This window comes from Mobula birostris, chromosome 3 (genome assembly GCF_030028105.1).
Source record: "Mobula birostris isolate sMobBir1 chromosome 3, sMobBir1.hap1, whole genome shotgun sequence".
Classification (NCBI taxonomy): Eukaryota; Metazoa; Chordata; class Chondrichthyes; order Myliobatiformes; family Myliobatidae; genus Mobula; species Mobula birostris.
The window spans coordinates 170,822,084-170,844,263 of record NC_092372.1 but is presented as its reverse complement, the minus strand read 5'-3'; the positions used below and the strand labels follow the sequence as shown (position 1 = coordinate 170,844,263).

At 40.8% G+C, this 22,180-nt stretch overlaps 1 protein-coding gene across 3 annotated transcripts in view; it reads right to left on the bottom strand.

The window, feature by feature from the left end:
• LOC140195412 (ras-related protein Rab-5A) overlaps window positions 1-22,180 on the bottom strand; it is a 57,448-nt gene that overhangs the window by 20,815 nt on the left and 14,453 nt on the right. For all 3 annotated transcript variants that reach the window (XM_072253665.1, XM_072253667.1, XM_072253668.1), the window contains exons 3-4: window positions 4,470-4,621; window positions 2,269-2,391 (exon numbers count right to left, since the gene is read on the bottom strand). In XM_072253665.1, the coding sequence (XP_072109766.1) occupies window positions 2,269-2,391; window positions 4,470-4,621 (275 nt within the window). The remainder of the gene's footprint in view (window positions 1-2,268; window positions 2,392-4,469; window positions 4,622-22,180) is intronic.

Genomic DNA, 22,180 nt, shown 5'->3' with positions numbered 1-22,180 from the left:
GAAGTGGCTAAGTCAGGTAAAAAACAACTTTAAGAAACAAACATTTGGAGAGGTCCATGGACAGGCAAGGTTTAGCAGGTTGTGGGCTAAATGACAGCAAAATGGGACAAGCTTGGATGGGGCATCTTGGTCACAAACCAGTTGAGTCAAAAGGCTAATTTCTGTGCTATACGATTCTAATTCCTCCTCAAGAACCAGTCTCAAATCTTTTCTGGACTCCTAAGCCTTCACAATACACTAATAAGGCAACCAGATCTAAACACAACACTACAATTGAGGTTGTACAGTCAAGAACTTTTTAAGAGTTCAGTATAACTTCTCTATTGTACCCAATACTTCTATTGATGAACACCAATGTATAACTTAACTTTTCAAATAGTCCTGCCATTTTCATTACCTTGTAAATCCATACCACAAACCCCTCTATTCCTGACCTTTAGAATAGTATCTTTTATTCTATAGTGGCATGCAAAAGTTTGGGCACCCCGGTCAAAATTTCCGTTACTGTGAATAGCTAAGCGAGTAAAAGATGACCTGATTTCCAAAAGGCATAAAGTTAAAGACAACAAATTTCTTTAATACTTTAAGATTACTTTTTTATTTTCATCTTTAACGGTTTCAAAATATCAAAAATGGAAAAGGGCCCAAAGCAAAAGCTTGGGCACCTTGCATGGTCAGTACTTAGTAACACCCCCTTTGGCAAGTATCACAGCTTGTAAACGCTTTCTGTAGCCAGCTAAGTGTCTTTCAATTCTTGTTTGGGGGATTTTCACCCATTCTTCCTTGCAAAAGGCTTCTAGTTCTGTGAGATTCTTGGGCCGTCTTGCATGCACTGCTCTTTTGAGGTCTATCCACAGATCTTCGATGTTGCTTAGGTCAGGGGACTGTGAGGGCCATGGCAAAACCTTCAGCTTGCGCCTCTGGAGGTAGTCCATTGTGGATTTTGAGGTATGTTTAGGATTATTATGCTGTTGTAGAAGCCATCCTCTTTTCATCTTCAGCTCTTTTACAGACGGTGTGATGTTTGCTTCCAGAATTTGCTGGTATTTAATTGAATTCATTCTTCCCTCTACCAGTGAAATGTTCCCCATGCCACTGGCTGCAACACAAGCCCAAAGCATGATTGATCCACCCCCGTGCTTAACAGTTGGAGAAGTGTTCTTTTCATGAAATTCTGCACCCTTTTATCTCCAAACATACCTTTGCTCATTACGGCCAAAAAGTTTGATTTTAACTTCATCAGTCCACAGGACTTGTTTCCAAAGTGCATCAGGCTTATTTAGATGTTCCTTTGCAAACTTCTGATGCTGAATTTCGTGGTGAGGACGAAGGTTTTCTTCTGATGACTCTTCCATGAAGGTCATATTTGTGCAGGTGTCACTGCAAAGTAGAACAGTGCACCACCACTCCAGAGTCTGTTAAATCTTCCTGAAGGTCTTTTGCAGTCAAACAGGGGTTCTGATTTGCCTTTCTAGCAATCCTACGAGCAGTTCTCTCAGAAAGTTTTCTTGGTCTTCCAGACCTCAACTTGATCTCCACTGTTCCTGTTAACTGCCATTTCTTAATTACATTACGAACTAAGGAAACAGCTACCTGAAAGCTTTGCTATCTTCTTATAGCCTTCTTCTACTTTGTGGGCATTTTAATTTTCAGAGTGCTAGGCAGCTGTTTAGAGGAGCCCATGGCTGCTGATTGTTGGGACAAGGTTTGAGGAGTCAGGGTTTTATAAAGCTTTGAAATTTGCATCACCTGGCCTTTCCTAATGATGACTGTGAACAAGCCATAGCACTAACAAGCTATTCAAGGTCTGAGACCTTGGTAAAAGTTACCTGAGAGCTCAAATCTCTTGGGGTGCCCAAACTTTTACATGGTGCTCCTTTCCTTTTTTTCCCCACTCTAAAATTGTACAAAACAAAAATAATACACTAATCTTGCTTAAAATTTTGAAAAGAATGTTTCATCTTTAACTTTATGACTTTTGGCGATCAGTTCATCTTCTACTCACTTAACCATTCACAGTAACAGAAATTTTAACCAGGGGTGCCCAAACTTTTGCATGTCACTGTATATTACCTCTCATTTGTCCACAATGCCATTTACATTTCCATTCCATCAGCCTGTACCTATTTTATTATAAGTACTATCCTCTGCATATCATCCATGCCCAGGTTTAGGCCACTAATATAGGTCAAAGAAATTTGATTTACTATACATACTCAGAACTCTGCTTTGAAAAGCATTTCCAATGACTATTCATCTTTTACATACCTGGAACTCCACTGTTCTCTTGTTAGCAAGATCAGCCTTGTTCCCTGCAAAAGCTATTACAATGTTAGGACTGGCTTGCCTCTGTAGTTCCTTCACCCAATTCTTGGCCCGTGCAAAAGTGTCCTACAAAGAAATCGACAAGGAAAATAATACAGGTGCAACAGTTTTAAGAAGTATCCCAAACAAAATGCTTGTACATATGTCTGAAGGAAACACATTCACATTATTCCACAGACATCTTAGAAAATGTGTGAAATTACTTAATCTTGTTCAGTAGCTCTTCACTGCCCCACAAAGCAGAAATACATGATTTTCACAATGCTGAATGTCTAATAAACAAAATTAGCAAACTATCACAGAAACTAAAGCCAGATTCAAGCATTTTAAGTTTCCTTGCTTTAGGTCAGATACAAATTTGAGAACACAAAAATAATCCCAGAATGCCAAAAGTTGGTCCTTTCCCAGTTCCTTTTGAGGTAGAAGTTTTTACTTTCTCTTGAGAGTTAAGATTTAAATTACAATAAATAAACTTGATTCACTATTAATTTCTAAATAACAGACTCAAAAATAATAAGAGTCTAGATTTGAAGGCAAAGTTCCGGTTCCCAGCTCTGACTCTTTACAAAGGCTGTCAAGGTGTCTACAGCAGAATAGAAGCCAAGGCCATCCAAGCCCTTTGCCCATTTGAAACTTCACTATGCTTCCTGGGTACCAAAGTTTAGCTGTTCTGAACAGCTCCAAGGAATCAGGCAGGAAGTATCTGCAGATGGCAGGATGGATCCAACTCCATTTTGACCCATGTCAAAAATCCCATGTAGTGTATTTAAATTTCCAAAATCAGGCTGCAAATTTTGTGCAAAACTCGGTTTAAATGCAGAGCTGGAGATTCAAAAATTTAACTTAGTGGGTCAGAACTTGTTGGTAGTGGTAAGCACACACCCATAACAAAGACCAACAAGCAGAAAAACTTTCAAGATGTTATCTAATTACATGCTTTAAACAAGTCAAAAATGAAACACCTGACCAAGAAAACAATTTTAAAAGTGACTTTTACATCCAGATTTTCAAAGAATTGTCTTGAAACAAATGTATAGTTCTTGGTTATACCAAAAACGTAAAGATTCCACAAGTCAAAAGGAATGAAAAGCACGATTTCAGTAACATATTTCAATATTCAAAACAGATGCTTGTTTCTAGCATAAGCGGCAATGTGGTGTAAGTATTCTGTCTCATATCTGAGATTTTTCAGAGAATAAGCTGCTTTGATGTGCAAAGGTTATCATTAGCCTCTAAAGCTTTGGTTTGTTCTAAGTGCTACTGCCAGAACATTGCCAACTTTTCTACATTTCTACATCATCAACCAGTGTTCTCTGCAAAGGAATTAACCTATAGCTTAGTTTGTACAATACAACCTTGTGTCAATCAGTATAGGAAATGAATAAAGTTACCCAAGAAAAGGTAAGAAAATTAATTTGAAATCAAGTAGTGCAGATGCTGAAAACCCAAGTTAAAACAGAGATTTAGTAGCTGGAATGGGGAGGCAGTCTGATGCTGAAAACCCAAGTTAAAACAGTAGTTTGGTAGATTGAGCGGGGAGGCAGTGAAGTGGGGATGGATTTGAAGAGGATTTGCAAAAGTAATGCAGTTTTTCTATAGAGAATAGAGATAAAAATTGTTAACAAACTCCCTTCAAGTGGAGATGGACAAAAACTAAAAATATTAGCACAAAAATAAAAATCAAACTTAACAGGAATTGAGTCAAATGGAAAAGCAGAATGACCATCAATTTGGCTTAATTTGTTCCCTTCCCACATAGCAATAGTCATACTTAACATATTATCACCCAATTTGTTTCTAATTCTCAAAACATGTCCTATTCAGTTTTCAGATCATAATTTCAATTGTCTTTGGTTATTAGAGACACCCTAAGTCATCAGACGTTGCCTTTAAATCAATGTCCTCCTTAGCTTTGCTTTTGATAATACTAAAACAGTTCAATTTCACCCTCCCCCCACCAACAAAAAAAGTTTGGTACTTGTATTGAACAAAAGATGCCATTATTATAAAATAAAACCAATGTTTTTGCAACTGACAACTTTCTATGTGATCTTTAGAGAAATGGGCATATTAAACTTTGTATATTTAGTTCAACTTAATTAACTGGAACACTGTCAAAATTACTGTTGCATAATTCCACTTACATCGTTTGTGATGTCATAAACTACTATGGCAGCCTGTGCTCCTCGATAGTACATGGGGGCCAAGCTGTGATATCTTTCTTGTCCCGCTGTGTCCCATATTTCAAATTTTACAGTTGTGTCATCGAGGCAGACAGTCTGAGTTAAGAATGCGGCTGAAACAAAATTGTTAGCATGTGAATACGTTGCTATTAAAAATGATTTCCGAGAAACCACAGAAACAAAATTTGACAGTGAATCACAATACTTTAGTTATCGAAACAGTTTGTCATTTGCACAATTAGACTATAAGAAAATAGCTATAGTTGATGCTTGGCCAAGGACAGAATAGAGATCACGGCCAATTCTGATATAAAGTTTGCAGCTACAAAACTGACTTTTTCTTAAAAACTACCGTAAACGGATTCCCAACTGATGAAATCTCAGCTGAAGTAAACACCTTCAGAACAGCTTATCAGGTCCAATACCAGTAGATAGAAAATGATGTCATAAAGCTTAATTTCAGAGAGCATCTACATATTGCTTAAATGCTGCAATAATTATGTCCAGTCAATTTGCTAATTATCCCACAATGCATAAAACTAGCTTAATAAATTATGCATGGCAATATTTCCTACAATAGACATTTAATTGTACAAAAAAGTAAACACCTTAAAATGCTACATTGCTCTTAAGCCTGATTTATACTTGTGCGTCAAATGTGCGCCGTAGGTACGGCGTAGCCGCAAATTCTACGCTGTATCTACGCCGAACCCTACGCCGTAACCTGATGCGCACTTTTCCCAAATGTAACTTTGTGCCGCAGCGACAGAGACCGTAACAACTGTAACTGGTCTGCTTGGTAGCATCGCATTTCTTCCTACACTGCAATAGCTTCCCATTGGGCGACTGAAGGGCAGGGAAGGAACTCTGGCTACAATGCTTTCCATAAAGCTTCACAGACCTCCGAAATTATGGAGGCCCCTGTGCTTGACGCCAGTTTGTAGCTAGCTGCTACAGCCTGTTGACTTCCACCTGAAGCTAAAACTCGAATGGTGATTGCCAGTCTCTGAGTATACTGTGCGTACACTGATGCGAAATAAATGGTTGTAGACGATGAACCAAATTGTCAAACCTACCTGCCGACATCCAAAAATATTTGAAATACATTTCCTCGCCCATGTCCCTCGGTGGCTGAACAAGCACAGAAAATTCATCCTCCTTCAGTTTCATTCGCCATTGTTTGAAGTTTGAGTTTCTTTGTGTTGAGTTTCAACACGAAGAAACTCAATACAGTGGCACAGAAACCCCACCGTCAACTAGCGTTTTGGCGGTGAATTGCGGAGAGACGCAGACACACCAACACTCAAATTAACATGCTCACAACTGCGGAGACCACTTGCGTAAGCTACGGCGGGAGCTAGTACGCACAAGTATAAATCAGCCTTAAGTCAGCGAGTTATATCTGATCCATACTCACAGATTATATTTGCAGATGGACCATTCATATCCCCACAGGACAGAAAATCATTAAATAATTCTACATTTGTCTTGCAGCTTAATATAGACACAGAACAACAGAGCATAGTAATGTACAGCCTTTACACTTACTCTAAGATCAACCTAACGCTTTCCTCCCGCATGACTCTTAATTTTTATCCATATGCCTATCAAAAAGTCTCTTAAATGCCTCTAATATATCTGCTTCTACCACCAGCCCTGACAGCACATTCCATACACCCACCACTCTTGCACTAAAAAAAAAAACTTACCTCTGACATCCCCACTATATTTTCCTCCAATCACCTGAAAATTATGTCCCCTCTCTCGTATTATACATTTCTGCTCTGGCAAAAACTCCCTGGCTATCCACTCTATCTATGCCTCTTATCATCTTGTACATCTATAATCAAATCATCTCTCATCCTTCTTTTGATCCAAAGAGAAAAGCCCAAGCTTACTCAACATGTTCTCTAGTTCAGGCAACATTCTGGTAAATGTTTTCTGCACCCTCTCTGAAGCTTCTACATCTTTCAATAATAGGGTAACCAGAACTGAACACAGTACCCTGTGTGGTCTAACCAGAGCTTTATAGAACTGCAACATTAACTCACAGCATTTGACCCCAACTAATGAAGGTTAACACACCATACGCCTTCTTAACCACTTGTGTGGTAACTTTGAGGGATTGAAGAACATTAACCCCAAGATCCCTCTGTTCCTCCACACCGTTACAAATCCTGCCACTGACTCTGTCTTCAAATTTGATTTTCTAAAGGGTATCACTTCACACTTTTCTGAACTGAACTCCATCTGCTACTTCTCAGGCCAGCTCTGCATCCTATCAATTTCCCATTCTAAAATATGATAACCTTCTACACAACACCACCAACCTTCGTGTCATTTGCAAAATAATTTGTATTAAATATATTTAAAAAAATCACGAAGTGCTGGGATCCCCAGAGCAGAACCCATGTGGAACACCACTGGTCACTGAGCGCAAGGTAGAATATGCTTCATCTACAACCTCTCTCTACTGTCTGTGGTAAACTATTTCCAAATCCATGCAGCCAAGTTTCCCCGGATCCCATGCCTCCTGATTTTCTAATGAGCCTACCGCAGAAGCCTTGTCAAACACCCTACTAAAATCCATATGTACCACATCCACTGCTCTCCCTTTATCAATCTGCTTTGAATTTTTTTGAGTAAGTGACAATCAAGCCCCCCACAAAGCCATGCTGACTAATCCTAATTAGATTGTTTCTCCAAATGCACGAAAATCCAGTATCCAAGAATCTTCTCCAAGAATTTACCCACCACTACTAACACTCACCACTCACCAGGATTATTCCTATTACCTTTCTTGAACAAAAGAATAATATTTGCCATCATGCAGTCTTCTGGTACTACTCAGTAATGACACAAAGATGATCACCAAAGCTGCAGCCATCTCTTCGTTCACTTCCTGTAGTAACCTGGGGTATATCCCACCAGGCCCCAGGAAATTGTCTATCCTAATATTTTTCAAAAGTTTCAGCACATCCCTTTCTTAATGTTAAGATGCTCCAGGATACAAGCCTGTTCTATGCTGTCCTCAATCATCAAGGTACTTCTCACTGATAAATACTGAAGCAAAGTATTCATTATGGACCTCCCCTATCTTCTTTAACTCCAGGCATGTTTCAACCCCGATCAGTCCCACTCTCAACTCTAATCATCCTTCTGATCTTCACTTTAGTGTAGAACACCTTGGGGTTCTCCTTAATCGTATTCTCCACAGCCTTCTCATGTCCCCTTCTAGCTCTAAGTATTTTAAGCTCCCTCCTGGCTACCTTGCAACTCTCTAGTGCCCTGTCTGATCCTTGCTTCCTAAACCTCAAGTATGTTTCTTTCTTCCTCTTGACTGGGTGCGCCATATCTCATCAACCATGATTCCTTCACCCTATCATCCTTTCCCTGCCTCAATGGGACAAACCTAGCTAAAACCCTACGTATGTTATAAAGAACATCTATTAACCAGTGCTCTTGCATCAGAACTTAACAAGAGAGACTTTTACTGTAATAGAAATTAAAATAAAAATGTTGGAAACACTCAGCTGGTCAAATATCTTCTTCAGAAAGAAAATAAACATTTCATTTGTCTCAAATATTAACTAACCTACTGACTGTTTTTAGCACAGAGAAGAGATTCTGGAAATCTTGAGCAATGCACATAAAATGCTGGAGGAACTCAAAGTCAGGCAGCATTTACAGAGAGGAATAATCAGTTAATATTTCAGCCAAGACCTTTCATTAGGTTTTACTTCAGATTCCCAGCATTTGAAGTGTTTGATTTTTTATTCTTGTATGAAAACTCTTGATTAAAATTCTTGAGATTGGATTAAGAATGCATTATCACCACAAAAGAATGATTTACATCATTATAAATATAATGCTAGTCAAGCACAAACTGTATGTACTTGTAGCCATACAGCATGAAATGGTCCATGCTGAAGATTCCCAGCTAGTTCCATTTGCCCTACAGAAGTCTTCACCCAAATGTCTCTTAAATGTAGTAATTATATCAATTCCATAACCTCTAGCAGAATATTCCAGATATTAACCACTGTGTAAAAAAAAACATGCTCCCCCCCCCCCCACATCTCTTTTCAACCTCTTGCCTCTTAATCCCCTCACCTTAAACCTTTGCTCTTTTGTTTTTCTGATACCACTACCTTGGGAAAATAATTGATTATTTACCCTTTCTATGCTTCTCATTAACTTACAACACCTATACTGTCTCATTTGTTCCAGGTAAAACAAGCCCATCCTACCAAATTGGGGCGGCACAATTGCACAGTGGTTAGCACTAGGCTTTACAGTATGGGTGACTTGGGTTCAATTCACTCAGCTGCCTGTAAGAAGTTTGTATGTTCTTCCCATGACCATGTGGGCTTCCTCCAGGTGCTTGTTTCTTCTTACTGCCCAAAGACATACTCGTTGGTAGGTTAATTGGTCATTGGTGATTAGGCTAGGATTAAATCGGGGAGACAGCTAGGCAGCGTGGGTCAAAGTGCCAATCTCTGCACTGTATCTAAATAAATAAAATCTCTCCCCATATGTAAAGCCTTCCAATCTAGGCAACACTCTTCATTATAATCACATCCTTCCTACAGTATAATTCCAGGTACAGTTAACTAATGTTTTGTAAAATTGCAACATGAGATTCCAACTCTTATATGCTATCTCCCAACCTAGAATGCTATATCCAAGATGCCTTCTTCACCACCGTGTAGCCATTTTCAGGGAACCTAGGTCTCTGTTCAACATTTAATTTCCCAAAATGCATCACCTTACACTTGTCAGGATTAAATTCCATTTGCCTGTGCTCCACCCAACTTTCCATCCAATCTAAATTTTGTTTTATCCTTAACCAACCTTCCTCGCTATCTGTACACCATTTGCAAACTTAATCATACTCCCTACACATCTCTCGTGACTTGTAAAACAATCACTAATTTGTTACTGTAAACTTTCAATTAGCAGGTTATAATCTTTGAGGACTCCTTATGTTTATATGCAAAGTATTCAAATGGAACACAAAATTTGTACACACCAGATCATAAGGAGTTTGACTTCAGGACTAATTATAATTATTTAGAAAGGAAATGCTAACTTTCATTACTTGCTGACAGAGCTGACAATAGAAATTTATCTTATCAAAATAGAAGCTAACAAGTTCAAAGACAGAATGTTTAGCAATATTTTCGGGATGATAACAATAAATGGAATGGCTCCTTTCATATCCAGTACCTTTTAGTTTCCTTGTATGCTATATCAACTGCAGTTTTAAATTCGGACCAGACCTCAGCCCTCTGGAGTAAAATATTCTCAATTAAACAACTGTTACATTTACAAACAATGGCTACATACTTGATGATCATTTTACTCAGATTCCATATGGATAATGCAAGCTATAGCTAGCATGTTTATTATGTTATCCCGTAACGGGTTAAAGAACCAGCAGAAATGGAAAAACACCTGGCGTCTGGTATTGCTGCTAACTAAAGCTATTTTATTAGTGACTACACAATACAGTAATATAAAAATCAGATAAATCAAACAGGTTAGCAATGTTCATACATGTATAAGTGTGGAAATATAAAAGCCAAGCTTCCTCAGACTTAGGGGGTAAATGGATACAGTCTTACGATGATGGGTAAATGAAGTCAGTTCAGTCAGGGTATTGAGCTGAGTAATAGTGGAGAGAGAGAGAGAGAGAGAGAGAGAGAGAGAGAGAGGTGTTGTGGTTGTCCGAGTAAGCCGATGCCGTATCTTCCCGTTGTCCTCTGAAATCCTTTAAAGTCACCGAATGTGACCACAAAAAGGAGACTGTCTTCTGTGGTAAGGTTATCAACCCAGGCAAAGGTTGGACACACTGATAACTTCCCACCAGTCACCCCTTTTCCCACACTGCGAGAGCCACTGATCGATTCTCCCAATCGATCCTCCAAAAACCCACCCTTCTGTGGGCACACCAAGCTCATCCAGTGTCCGAAACCATGTGTGTCTGCCTAACAACCAGCTGACCTTGTATTTATCCAAGCATGCTGAACACCAGCTGTCCATCAAATAATGCCACCCTCGGTCACCATGGCGACCCACAAGTTGCTCATTGCTCTCTCTCTCTCCCCCCCAAGTCAGTCGCACCCTCTCTCTTTTTAAAGGTACAGTCCATAAGGGATAATTCAGGATACCATTACAATTAAAATGGCAGAACAGAAAGAGGATCTGCAGTCATAATTAAAGAATATGCCCGGAGGTCTGAGGGGGCAATGCTGGAGTCTGTCTGGAAAATCTTAACTTCTTTCATAAAGTGACAACCTGAAGACTATACTTGGTCTTGATGTTGTGCCTTGACTTCCAGATACAACACATCAAACATGAAAGATGAAACTCTGTACTGAGCATTCCAGGAAAAAACCTAGAAAAGCAAACCAGGCTAATGGGTAGAAAACAACGAATACCTTATTATAGAGTTGTACCCAGTAGGGAGAAAGAGAGACCAGAGCCAAGTTATTTCTAGGACCTTAAATGAATGAACTGGTCAGCTTTATGGAGTTTTATAGATATGTCAGAAAATCCTTCATAGTACTACTCACAACAAATTAAATTTTATATTGGATTACCCATGCACAGGGCAAGACCTATTATGATGCATTATTGGGCATTCTTCTTTTGAATGCAGCATGACTGACAGAATGAGCAGACGACATGAAGTTGCTGAAAAAGAGAACATGGTCCCAGCCTTTCAGAGATAATCTCTGACCCAAACCTCAGTGTGGAATAATATTCAAAGTTAAAAGTGAACTTATTATCAAAGTATGTATATATCATCATATACAAGCCTGAGATTCATTCTCTTACAGGCATACTCAATAAATCCATAACAGAATAATAATCATAAAGTTCAAAGTATATTTTGTTATCAAAGTACGTATGTCACCATATACAACCCCAAGATTCATTTCTTGTGGGCATTCACAGTAGAAGAAACACAATAGAATCAATTGAAGACCATACCCAAAAGGACGGACACTCAACGTGCAAAAGACAACAAACTATGCAAATACAAAGAGAGAAAAAAGAAATAATAATTAATAAGATACAAAAATTGAGAACATGAGATGAAGAGTTTTTGAAAGTGAGTACACAGGTTGTGGGAAGGTTTCAATGATGGGGCAAGTGAACTTGAGAGAAGTTATCCCCTTTGGTTCAAGAGCTTGTGGTTGAGGGGAAGTAAGAGGTGATTGTTACAACACCACTCAGCCAGATTTTCAATCCCCCTCCCATATGCTGATTCATCAGCACCTTTGATTCAGCTTCAACAGTGGCATCATCAGCAAACTTGCATGTGGCATTGCAGCTGTGCTTAGCCACACAGTCATTAGTAGTAGAGCAGGGGACTAAACACACAGCCTTGTACTAATGGAGATCGTGGAGATGTTGTTGCCAATGCGAACTGACTGCAAGTGAGGAAATCCAGGATCCAACTGGACAAGAAAGTATTGAGGCCTAGGTCTTGGAACTTATTGATTAGTTTTGAGGGGATGATGGTATTGAATGCTGAGCTGTGGTCATTAAAGAACATTCTAATGTACGCATCTTTGCTGTCCACATGTTCCAGGGTTGAATGAACAGCCACTGAGACAGCATCTGCTGTGGAGCTGTTGCTCCAGCAGGCAATTGGAGTAGATCTAAGTCACTTCTCAGGCAGGAGTTGATACGTTACATCCACAGTGTGAAGTGTTTTGAGAGGTTGCTGACGAAAGTGCGACTGGATAATGATCATTGAGGCAGGTCACCACGCTCTTCTTGGGCACCAGTATAATTGAAGCCTGCTTGAAACAAGTGGGTATCACGCCCTGTCAAAGCAAGAGATTAAAGATTTCAGTGAACAGATCAGACAGTTGATCAGCACAGGTTTTTAGTACTTGGCCAGGTACACCATAAGGGCCAGATGCTTTTCTTGGGTTCATCTCCCTGAAAGCTGCTCACACATCAGAATCAGGTTTATTAGCACTGGCATGTGTCATGAAATTTAACTTAGCAGCAGCAGTACAATGCAATACATGGTAGAGAGAGCGAGAGAGACAGAAAAAAGTAATATGTATACTGAATAATTAAGAATAGTGCAAAAACAAAAATATATATTAAAAAGTGAGGTAGTGTTCATGGGTTCAATGCCCATTTAGGAATCAGATGGCAGAGGGGAAGAAGCTGTTCCTGAACCGCTGACTGTGTGTCTTTAGGCTTCTGTACCTTCTTCCTGAATGTAACTTCAAGAGGGCATGCCCTCGGTGATGGAGGGGTCCTTAATAATGGACGTCGCCTTTCTGAGGCACCACTCCTTGAAAATGCCTTGAGTACGACAGAGGCTAGTACCCAAGACGGAATTGACTAATTTTACGACGTTCTGTAGCTTCTTTTGGTTTTCTGCAGTAGCTGCCAACCACCAACCCCCAGACTAGACAGTGATACACCCTGATAGAACACTCTCCATGGTACATCTATAGAAGTTTCCAAGTCTTTTATGTGACAAACCAAATCTCTTCAAACTCCTAATGAATTATAGTCAGTGTCTTGCCTTTTTTTTTATAGCTTATCTCTCTGAGGATTGGTTCATGTTCCCTCATCTTACCCTTCCTGAAGTCCACAATTAGCTCTTTCATTTTACTGACAACAAGTGCAAGGTTGTTGCTGCGACACCACTGGCATATCTCACTTCTGTACACCCTTTCATCTCCATCTGAGATTCTACCAACGATGTTTGTATCTTCGGCAAATTTATAGATGGCATTTGAGCTAGCCACGAAGTCATTGGTAAAGAGAGAATAGAGCAGTGGGCTAAGCACACACCTTCGAGGTGTGTCGGTGTTGATCATCAGCGAGGAGGATATATTACCACCAATCTGCAGGGACTATGTTCTTCCGGTTATGAAGTAGAGGATCCAATTGCAGAGGTGCCCAGGTTCTGTAACTTATTGATCAGAATTGTGGGAATGATGGTGTTAAACACCGAGCTATATTCAACGAACAGCATCCTGACATAGGATGTTTGTATTGTCCAGGTGATCCAAGGCCATCAGGAGAGCCATTGAGATTGTGTCTGCCATAGACCTATTGTGGAGATAGGCAAATTGCAAGTCCTTGCTGAGGCAGGAGTTCATTCTAGCCATGACCAACCTTTTGAAGTATTTCATCACCGTAGATGAAAGTGCTACTGGGTGATGGTCATTAAGGCAGCTCACATTACTCTTCTTGGGCACTGGTATAATGATTGTCTTTCTGAAGCAGGTGGCCACTTCCGACTGTAGCAATGAGAAGTTGAAAATGTCCTTGAATACTCCTACCAGTTGGTTGGCACAAGCTTTCATCAACTCCAGAGACTGAAATTATAGGATCACTGGGGGACGTGGGATGTCAGGATGGTTCCTCCATGTTTTGACAGTCAAAGCGAGCAGAGATGGCATTGAGCTCATCTGGAAGCAAAGTCCTAATGTCACCTATGTTGCTTACTTTAACTTTATAAGAGGTGATAGTATTCAAGCCCTGCCACAACTGTTGAGAAACCTTCATTGATTCAACTTTCATCCGGAATTGCCACTTTGCCCATGAGATAGTTTTCTGGCGATTTTACCCAAACCTCTTGTAACTTTCGTGATCACCAGACTTGAATGCCCCTGATGTGGTTCTCAGCAGATTTTGGATCTCATGTTTCAACCATGGCTTCTGACTGGGGAAGACTCTGAATGATTTTGTGGAGACACACCAATCTACAGCTGTTTTAACAAAGGCTGTTAAAACCATAGTGTTCTCATTCAGGACCCCAAGGCCCAGTCCAATGACTTGAAGCAATCCCACAGCTGTTCCCCTGCCTCCTGTGACCACTTCTTTGTTGTCCTAATCTCTGGAGCTTTGCTTTTTTGCCTCTTCCTGTATGGAGCACTTCGGAGTTTATCATGAAACACACACCTCATCCTTTTGCCTTTTCCGAATCAGCAGTTCGGTCCATTCTGTAAATTAAGAAGCCTTCGCATCTGATTGCTGTATCAAGCATGCCCAGAAAAAGCCACATCTTGGTCAGACATAGAATACCAAAAGCCCTCATTCTCTCCGATACAATGATCTTGCCCTCAGGTCCTCAGTTTTGTTCTTCAATGACTGCACATTTGCCAACAAGTGCTGGGCAGAGGAGGACTCATCCCTTTGCGTTTCAGCCCGGCTTGTAGTCGCCCCCTCCTGCCTTGCTTCCAGGCATGGCAATGAACCTTCGTCCACTTAAAGGTGTCGTACTTGCCTGGTCTGCTGATACTTTCAGGCGATTGTGAGATCTGTAAATCATTATGTTAATCTAAAAGTACATTGCTTAGAGCAGCCTTTCTCAACCTTTTTGCCCTGGAGGAACCCTTGAAATAATTTGCAGATCTCAAGGAAGTCCTGCGTAAAATTATTATATCTACAGCTCATAGTACATTTGTGGACTCAATACTTTGTAGGTATAATAATCCAAAAATAATTGTCAATGCTCTTTTGAGTAGAGAATGAATGTTTAGCCATGAAAAAGAAACAGGTAGTTAAGCTTAGCTTACTTATCTTGAGATTAATCTCTTTCCCTTTCATAAATTTAAAAAACTCATAAAGCAAACACAATAAATTTGTTAAATAACTAACTTAAGCCAAAATGGGATTTAATTGTTCTAAAGGTAGGCTCGGTGGATTTAATTTATAAAAAGGTTATAAATTGATTTTAATTAATGCTATTTACCACATGAAAATTTAGTGACAATGTTGAATAGTATACTGAAAACCAGAAGCCAAAGCAACAGGAATGAAAATATAGCCCAAGACAACTTTATACAAGACTTTGAAAGAGAAACACCTTCTCTTACCAAGTGACATGATCAGGCTCAAATATAGGCCTAGCATGTAAAACTTGTGCTTGTTTTTTTTTCTTTGCTGCACAAATACTCAATTCTGGGTCAAACTTGAGATAAGCACACACGGATTTCACCTTCAACTGAAATGGGATGATCTCTATCCTTGCTCTTGATGCTTGTTAAACAAGAAAAAGCTTGCTCACACATGTAAGGAGTTCAAACTTGCAGCAAAATGTTCATTGCTTTCCTATGAATGAGAAGATACTCTTCTTTCACAGAAATCCAGAACTTGTCCAGGGACAGTTCACTAAATCTCATCTTGAGTGCGTGATCAGACTGCATCTCACAAAGTTCTTCCTCTTCTCTCAAAGCCAAGTTCTCAAGCTGAACAGAAGCTTCAGAGAAAGGATCCTACCCCAGTCATACTTTTGTGTTGAAAGGGAGGAATACTACTATTCAATTTTGTTCTGCAGTTCTACCAGGTGGTTTTTAATAAGACTCGAGACTTTCTGATCCTTTCTCTCTCTCAAATCCAAGCAGTAGTGGAAATATTTCAAGATTTCTTTTTGCAACATGATTTTTTTCCCCCCAAAGACTCAGTTTCCTTTTAAATCCAAGAATTTTGTTACTTGAAGTCAAAACATTTTCTCCAGGGCTTTGCAGAGACTTGTTCAACTGGTTCATATGATGAAAAATAAGTACGGTAGTTTCTGCAGCCATTTTTCATTTTCAAAGCACTCTGCAAAATCTGGCCTCCTACTTTCTTCAAGGTACTTCTGCAATTCACCTTTCAGTTCAAACAGCCTGTCGAAAACTCCAAGCCACCGGATTTCTGTATGTAGCAGATTAGTGTGTTCTTTGCCCAGTTTGTCTGACAGTATCTTAAACATTCTTGAGGAAAATGGTCTTTGTTTAATAAAATTAACCATTTCTGTAGCATCATCCAGAACATTTTTCATTTCACCTCCAAGAATTTTTGAGATCAGTACCTCTCTGTGAAGAAAGCAGTGTGTTGTGACAATGTCACAATTTTCTTTTTATTTTAACAAGAGAAACAAAACCTCTCATGGAGCCAACCATTGATTGGGCACCATCAGTACAGATGCCAACACAGTTCCTCCAAGACAGACCTTTTGTTTCCACATTTGAAGACAATATATTAAATACATCTTGGCCTTTGCTTGTTTCGGGCAGCTCTTTGCAACAGAAAAAGTTTTCTTTTACCATAATGCATGGATATCAGCGAGTTAGACCAGCGGGAAGAGTTTAAGACAGCTTTATCAAGTGGGTGTCAGAGTAGAGGAAGACAGTAGGAGGGCTTTAGCTCAACTGGGCTTAGGCGATAACAGGTCAAGGAGAGGTCAGTTATTGTGAAGAACAGAAACAGGAAATATGTCTGTGAGGCTGGTGTTCGGTACTGCGTGTCAGATGTGGAAAGTCCGGGAGACTCCCAGACTCCCGGAAGGCCACATCTGCGCCAGGTGCATTAGGCAGCTCCTTAGGGAACGGGTTATGGAACTGGAGATGTAGCTCGATGACCTTTGTCTGGTCAGGGAAATTGAGGAGGTGATAGAGAGGAACTATAGGGAAGAAGTCACACCGGAGCCTCGAGAAACAGATAAGTGGGTAACAGTCAGGAGAGGGAAGGGTAAGAGTCAGATACTAGAGAAGTACCCCTGTGGCTGTCCCCTTCAACAATAAGTACTCTTGTTTGAGTACTGTTGGGGAGGACGGCCTACCTGGGGGAAACAACAGTGGCTGCACCTCTGGCACAGAGTCTGGCCTTGTGGCTCAGAAGGGTAGGGAAAAAAAGGCAGCAGTAATAGGGGGCTCTATAGTTAGGGGGTCAGACAGGCGATTCTGTGGATGCAGGAAAGGAACATGAATGGTAGCTTGCCTCCCAGGTGCCAGGTTCCGGGATATTTCTGATCGAGCCCACGATATCCTGAAGCGGGAAGGTGAACAGCCAAAGGTTGTGGTATATACTGGTACCAACGACATAGGAAGGAAAAGGGAGGAGGTCCTGAAAACAGACTACAGGGAGTTAGGAAGGAAGTTGAGAAGCAGGACCACAAAGGTAGTAATCTTGGGATTACTGACTGTGCTACGTGACAGTGCGTATAGGAATAGAGTGAGGTGGAGGATAAATGTGAGGCTGAGAGATTAAAGCTGGCAGCAGAGCTTCAAATTTCTGGATCATTAGGACCTCTTTTGGGACAGGCATGACCTGTACAAAAAGGACGGGTTGCACTTGAAACCGAGGGGGACCAATATCCTGCCAGGGAGGTTTGCTAGGCCATAGGGGAGAGTTTAAACTAGAATTGCTGGGGGGTAGGAACCGAACTGAAGAGACTGGAGTGGTTGGTTCACAAATATAGAAAGCTTGTAGACAGTGCGAGAGGGAGGATAGGCAGGTGTTAAAGCAGGGATGTGCTCAGACCAATGGTTTGAGATGAGTCTACTTTAATGCAAGAAGCATCATGAACAAAGCAGAGGAGCTTAGAGCGTGGATCAGTACTTGGAGCTATCAGTACTTGGATGGCTCAGGGGCAGGAATGGTTACTTTGGGTGCCAGGCTTCAGATGTTTCAAGGACAGGGAGGGAGGCAAAAGAAGTGGGGCGTGGTATTGCTGATCAGAGGTAGTGTCACAGCTGCAAAAAAGGAGGAAGTCATGGAGGGATTGTCTACTGAGTCTCTGTGGTGGAAGTTAGAAACAGGACGGGGTCAATAACACTAATGGGTGTTTTTTTTATATATAGACCTCCCAATAGTAACAGGGACATCCAGGAACAGATAGGGAGACTGATTCTGGAAAGGAGTAATAACAACAGGGTTGTTGTGGTGGGAGATTTTAATTTCCCGAATATCGATTGGCATCTCCCTACAGCAAGGGGTGGTAGATGGGGTGGAGTTTGTTAGGTGTGTTCAGGAAGGTTTCCTGACACAATATGTAAATAAGCCTACAAGAGGAGAGGCTGTACTTGATGTGGTATTGGGAAATGAACCTCGTCAGGTGTCAGATTTCTCAGTGGGAGAGCATTTCGGAGATTGTGATCACAATTCTATCTCCTTTACCATAGCATTGGAGAGGGATAGGTACAGACAAGTTAGGAAAGCGTTTAATTGGAGTAAGGGGAAATATGAAGCTATCAGGCAGGAACTTGGAAGCATAATTTTGGAACAGATGTTCTAGTGAAATGTACAGCAGAAATGTGGCAAATGTTCAGGGGATATTTGCGTGGCGTCCTGCATAGGTACGTTCCAATGAGGAAGGGAAAGGATAGTAAGGTACAGGAACCGTAGTGTACAATTGAAAATCAAGTCAAGAAGAAAAGCTTACGAAAGGTTCAAAAAACTATGTAATGATAGATATCTAGAAGATTATAAGGCTAGCAGGAAGGAGCTTAAGAATGAAATGAGGAGAACCAGAAGGGACCATGAGAACGCCTTGGTGAGCAGGATTAAGGAAAACCCTAAGGTGTTCTACAAGTATGTGAAGAGCAAGAGGATAAGACACTAGAAAATAGGACCAATCAAATGTGACAGTGGAAAAGTGTGTATGGAACCAGAGGAGATAGCAGAGGTACTTAATGAATACTTTGCTTCAGTATTCACTATGGAAAATGATCTTGCCGATTGTAGGGATGACTTACAACGGACTGAAAAGCTTGAGCATATAGACATTAAAAGGATGTGCTGGAGCTTTGAGAAAGCATAAAGTTTGATTCAGCCCAATACACCACATGCACATCCTTCACCCACCCTCCCATCTGTAGTCTTTATAGGAGGCATTGCTTCAAGGCAGCAACATCCAACAAAGATCCCTGCCACCTAGGTCATGACATCTTTTTTGCAGCAGCAGCCATTGGGCAAGAGGTATGGAAGCTTGAGGTGCCACAGGTCTGGTGCCCATGAAAACGGCACACCAGAAGCTCTACGCCATTAGGAATTTGAGGAGGTTTGGTATTCAAAGACTCTTGCAAGTTTCTATAGATGTACTGTGAAGAGTATTCTGACTGGTTGCATTACAGCCTGATATGGAGGTTTCAATGCACAGGATTGCAAGAGGCTGCCAAGTGTGTAGACAGAGTCAGATTCATTACGGACACAACCCTCCCCACTATCAAGGACGTCTTCAAGAGGCAGTATCTATCACAAAGGACCCTCACCATCTGGGACATACCCTCTTCTTGTTACCACCATCAACGAGGTAGCACAGGAGCTTGTGAACCTAACCCTAATGGTTCAGAACTTTTTCTTCTTCATCAGATTTATGAACAGTTCATGAATGCAACATTTTAATTCCATTAATTGTTCTCTACATTTATTTTGTAATTTATAGTAATTGTATGCCTTTAGCACTGTACTGTTAGTGCAGAACAACAGATTTCACATAAGATGGTGAAAATAAACCTGATCCAAATGCCAAATGAAACAGGAACTATTTGAAATCTATTATAGAAAAGGTAACTAATTTTTTTCCTCAAAGATTTCCAAAGTACAATATCCCTACCAAGTACAGAAATCCATAGGCTGCAACTATTCAAAATAGAGAAGGAGAAACCTGATGTCAATTCACAGGCAGCTCATGAAAACCCAGCATAAAACAACAGAAAAAATGCACCTCTCCAAAATTGACCACCCACAGCAAATTTGCAAATACCACACCACCTTTAGGAACTTCAGCTCTAGGAAACTCAAGCAGGAACAAGTAATTCACAATTCCACGGACTGCTGAGAAGAGTTCATTGGTGGTTGTAAATGGAAATGGAAACCTTGGAAGGTAACTTTGTGCAGCTTGAGTTCAGAAAAACCTGGAGAAGGCATCATACTATTTAGGTTCAAAACAGCAGCAATGTCACTTGTGGAGTAGCAGAGGTGGGTATTTTGAGTGTTCTTGGCTTAAAACAGCAAGATTATGCCACATAAATTAACTACTATTCAACTAACAGCGTGTCAATCCCAAAAGGTTGCTATTTACCAAGATACCTCAAATCCTTTTGCACACTAATTCACTGAAAGCTGCTTATTGCTTATGGAGGATATAGGACAGGACAAAGTGCTTCATCAAGCATCTTCATCCACCTGCCATAACAGACAGGATCTTCCATTGCCCTGCCATTTTAATTCCACTTCTCAATCCCACACTGACATGGCAGTCCAGAACCTCCTTTATTGCCAAAGTTGAAGCAGGATGCAGATTAGAGGAACAACACGTCATACTCCATTTGGTAGTCTCCAACCTGACAGCATCAACACCGATTTCTCCAACTTCCATAACTACTCCCCCCCCTCCTCCATTTCCCCCTCACCTGCCACTGTTTTCCCTTATCCCTCTGGCTCCTTTACCACTTCTTTTCCCTATATCGCTCATCACCCACACCCTCCCTCTGGTTCCTCATCTGCTTCTTATTCAATGGTCTACCGTCCTGTACTACCAGAGTCTATCTTGATCAACCCTTTGCCTTTTTCACCTATTACCTCCAAGCTTTTCATATCATTTCCATTCCACCCCCACCTACGTACTTGCCCCTCACAGGATTCACCTGTCACCTGCCATCTTGCGCTACTCATCCCCCTACCCACTAGCTTTTGTCCTTTCTTTTCAGTCTCAATGAATGGCCTCAGCTTGAAAGGTTAATTGTTCATTTCCCTCTATAGATGCTATCTGCAGTCTTGAGTCTCCATAAGCAAATAAGGATGGAGTGGAGAGTACTGATCAATAAGCTTAAAAACCTGGGCATCAGTACATCCATCTGCAACTGAATCCTTGACTTCCTTGTCCAGACACCACAACCAGTGCAGACTGGTAGTAACCTCCTCATCGCTGGCAGTCAACACAGGTGCACCTCATGGTTGCATGCTTAGCCCACTGCTCTACTCTCTACACTCATGACTGTGTGGTTAAGGCGCAGCTCAAACACTATCTATTAATTTGCCTATGACACCACTATTGTTGGCAGAATTCATCTCATCACCATCTAAAAAGTGGGATATATCGGCTGGTTGAGTGGTGTTGCAACAACTTTACACTCAATGTCAGCAAGACTCAGCAGCTGACTGTGGACTTCAGGAAGAACAAATCAGGAAAATATACAGCAGTGCTCATTGAGGGGTAAGTGCTGAAAAGGGTGAACAGCTTCTAGTTCCCAAGTGTCAATAAATATCTCAGATGATTTATTCTGGGCCCAACAGAATGATTCAAACAAGAAAAAGTCATGATAGTGGCTCCAGCTTATTAGGAATTTGAGGATATTTGGTGTGTCAAAGCCTCTAGCAAATTTCTACATATGTACAGTGGAGAACATTCTGACTGACTGCATTACCACCTGGCATGGAGACTCCAATGCACAGGATCAGAGGATTGCAAACTCAGCCAGCTCCATCTTGGCACAATCCTTCCACCATTGAGGATAATCATGAGAGCCTCAGGGCAGTGGCATCCATCATTAAAGGAACTTTACCATCCAGGGCATGTCCCCTTCTCATTACTACCGGTGGGAAGGAGGTACATGAGCCTGAAAACCCACAAACGATGTTTTCAGAAAGAGCTTCTTCCCTTCTGTAATCAGATTTCTGAAAGGTCCACAAAACCCACACTTGCTATTTCTCTTTTGAACTATTTATTTTTTGTAACCCATAGTAATTTTTGTCTTACACAGTACTGCTGCCACAAAATAACAAATTTCATAATATACTCATATGACAGTGATAATAAACCTGATTCTGAAGTTACTGGTCAGCAAGAGATAGAAGTGCACTTATTTTGTAATGAGTGAGTGCTGCAGCTGGTAGACATTTGAACAAAAAAAAAA